General features: G+C 41.3%; 1 protein-coding gene across 1 annotated transcript in view; it reads left to right on the top strand.

Moving 5' to 3' along the window:
• MYB (v-myb avian myeloblastosis viral oncogene homolog) overlaps positions 1-1,912 on the top strand; it is a gene marked incomplete at its 5' end in the record, with an annotated part of 23,390 nt that extends 21,478 nt beyond the window's left edge. The window contains one exon of the mRNA XM_009710325.1: positions 1,679-1,912. Coding sequence (XP_009708627.1) covers positions 1,679-1,795 — 117 coding nt within the window. The remainder of the gene's footprint in view (positions 1-1,678) is intronic.
• Between the last annotated feature and the right edge of the window lie 1,612 nt (positions 1,913-3,524).

Here is a 3,524-nt window from a genome sequence, read left to right as displayed (position 1 = left end):
TGCCTGCAAAAGGGCATCAGGAGCAGAGACAACATTTGGAACTTGTCTACAGCGAAGAGAAAGCCATGTCTAGAGAAGCCCAGCAGAAGTTTGCAGAGGACTAACATGCTTGCCCTCATCTCAGCCACGCTGCTTTCTTATTCATTGGTTTTGTCCCTTTTAGACTGTAAGCCCTCCGAGGCAGGGAACCTGGATCCCTGTGTTTGTACCAGTGCCCTGATTAGGGCATGTTATGAGAAATTATCTATATTTCATATGTTGCCCAGCCTTTTACTATCCATATGTCTCAGATAACACCATTTAGAGTCAGAAGAGCATGCTCTAAGCATTTAGGCCGGAGAATAATTTAAGGATCCTCTTGCAAAGTTAGCAACTAGAAGGAGCAGCCATGGGCACGCCAGGACAGTTCTGCTCTTAGCAGATGGTTTGCAGTCCACTAATTATGTTTCACCCAATGTCCTAGATGTTGGGAAGGCTTTGGCCGTCTTGTTGAGCAATGTAGATCTTGAACTGCAAAGATGATCCTTGTTGAGAGCAGAGGAAAATAGAGAAGAGTTTCTCCTGAGTTGTCTTTGTTGGTCGATCTTGGGCATAGACCTTCTCAATATTCAACAGTACTGGGAGCCCCTCGCTGGCAGGCAGCTTTCCCTTAAGCACAGTCGTGTGCATTTTTGGAATACAGGGTCTGCGTACAACTAGCTCTATATAATAATAGAGTTTTTATTCAGGGCTTAGGGAATATCTCTATGTGGAAAAGCAGACACACTGAGTAAGTGAAAGAGTTCAATAGAAAAAAAAAAGTGTGTATACTGGTAAATTCCAGGAGCTTTGAAATTTCATTACTGTTTATAGCTCAAGGCGATGAGAAACATCTCATGTATAGTGAGTAAATAAATACAGTGCACACAGCCCTCTGCAGATATGTTTATCTCACTTTAACATTATACGAAATGGTGTCTGTAACCTCCATAAATACCACAAGAAGTGAAATGGCTTACACGATAATTAAAACGCTGTTTCTGCTGAGAGTCGCCCCCCCTGCCCACCCCATCCTCTCTTCTCCTTTGCCGGAGGAGCTCTGCTGATGGGCACGTGCTAATCGCTGCACACAGGTGAACGCAGCTTTGAGCGTGGGACTTTGGGTTAGCTGTGCTCAGGCTGTCAAGATTGTCAGGTTGGTTTAGGGAACGCAGGGGCAGAGCAGCTGTATTTCTAGAATGGAGGTTCAGCGGGAATTTGTGTGTGGTCATAGCATTGAACATTAACTGCGGGCGGTAGCCTGTCTGTGCCCTGTTGACTGTAAAGTCCACCTGCAAGTAAATTCTCTTTTTAGACCTTTCAGAGAAAGGAAGGATTAAAGGCAAGGCTGCAGATACAGCCTCGTAGAGCAGACACTGTTTGAGAGAGAAGTGGGGAGGTTTGGATCCTGGCTCTTGTGGTGTGGTGTGTGCCCCTCCACAGGTCATCTGGTGTGCCCACCCCTCCGGTCGCTCAGTGAGGAGTGGGGGACGATATTTTTTTTGCCTGTTGTGTTGAGATTTCAATTTCTCCGGAGACGGGACAACATTCTACTGTGTGTTCATGCAACACTTAATCGCAAGCGGGTCTGGCTTCAGCTGGGGCTACAAATGAGCCACATGATGTTCACCCCAAATCTCTCTGCCTGCTTCTGATTTAGCATCTGAACAACGCCTGGGAGTCAGCGTCCTGCGGGAAGATCGAGGATCAGATGGCCCTGACGGACCAGGCGCGCAAGTACATGGCCGCCTTCCCCACCCGGACTCTGGTGATGTGAGAAGGTCGACGGACAGAGAAGCATTATGGTTTTGAGAACACTTCACCTTCATTGGGAAATTCCTGTTCCTCTGCATGAAAACTTTTCATGAATGGGAGAAGAGCCTATCTTTGTTGTGGTACAACAGTTGGGAGCAGCACAAAGTGCATTTAGTCACTCAGCATATATATTCTTGTTGGATTTCACCCAACTTAAGAGGATTTTTTTTTTTTTTGAATGATACTTGCCTAAATTATTAGGTATTAAGTTTGAATCAGTAATTAATGATCTTAAGTGCAGACTTATAATGAAGATAATTTTCTTGTACTTCTTGAGATCAAGCAGACCTAATACACCAGTATTGTTATTTCAGTGATGTGCTAGCCAGGGGTGGGGTTTTGTTTGTTCCTTTTTAAATTTTTTTATAATAAAAGAGCAGGTACTCAAACAGATATATTTTAAATCACTGAACAAAATGCATTGGTGTAAAATACCGAAGTGAAAAGCATTACTACAAACGCTAGTCTGTGCAAAGGGGGAAAACTGATCAAGATTGTGAATGCTCAAACATCCATGCCTCTTGAAATACTCTTTTCTGTTATGGTTCTAGACCATTATACATTGTGTGTTCCTGTTTGGGGGGGGGTAATTAGCTTGCTTTAAAAAATATTACTGTATGAAACATAGATTTATGAGAAAAATTATATTTTTATTCAGTAATTTAATTTTGTAAATGCCAAATGAATACTGTGTTTTGCTGCTACAGACCTTAGCGTGTAGACATGCTGCTAGTGTAAAAGGAGCAGTAGGGCTTTATATGGAAAGAAAACAAATGTTGATGTTAGCTAATTGACTATGCACTAGCATTTCAGACTTTTTTATTTTAATTTTTTTTTTTACATCATTTATATTTTTTCCCTTTTTTTATAAGCAATATTTTTGAACACTGTTCCTGGGAGATTTTTTTTTTTTGTCTGGATATGTTGTTTTGTTTCTCATTGGTTTGTAACAGCATGCATTGCACCTTCATATGTTTGGGAGAACACTGTCTTGTTCATGTTGTCTGTTTTGTTCCATGTCTAGCTAATTGTTCCCTAACTTGGGTCTTGTGTACTGAATCAGGTTCTTAGAAATACATGGATCTTCGTACTGCCATACCAAATCTTTATCGATATGGCAAAACACTGATTTTATTTTATTTTTTTATTGTTTGTTTTTTTTATAACGGCCTCTGACTTTGCTGCCTTAATAGCATTTGGTGCAGCTTCCATCTGCACTTAATTTTTTATATGACAATGTACTGCCTTGTAGATAAATAAAGTGTGTTCTTTTTTACTTAAACCCACATGGTCTCCTAATCTTGTTTGTCTTTAGTGTTTTGGCGGTGTTATAGGCAACAATCAAGCCAAGAGGGTTTTTTCCAGCACACTTAGATAAGTAAGGAATAGAGTTTTGCACGCTATAGGTAACCTTGACATCCTCAGTTCTCATTGATTGTTAAGAAAGTGGAAGGAGCACAGCACAGAACAGTAAGTATTGAGCATGTTGTGGGCTCGAGGCCCATCTCCAGTGATGCCAAAGTCCAGGTCAGCTTCAGCCGATGAGAAGCTTACTGCACCTTTTGTGCAAAATTGCTGGCTGATTTATTTCTTCATCTAGGACCATCAGATCAGGAACCAGTAGAATAAGAGCAAAATATTCTCGAGTTCCTACACTGTAGAACAGATTTTTTTCACACTTGTCTTAAGAA

This window comes from Cariama cristata, unplaced genomic scaffold (genome assembly GCF_000690535.1).
Source record: "Cariama cristata isolate BGI_N322 unplaced genomic scaffold, ASM69053v1 scaffold14001, whole genome shotgun sequence".
NCBI lineage: Eukaryota > Metazoa > Chordata > Aves > Cariamiformes > Cariamidae > Cariama > Cariama cristata.
Note: the sequence above shows the minus strand (reverse complement) of the source record. Positions and strands in the feature narration are given on the sequence as shown.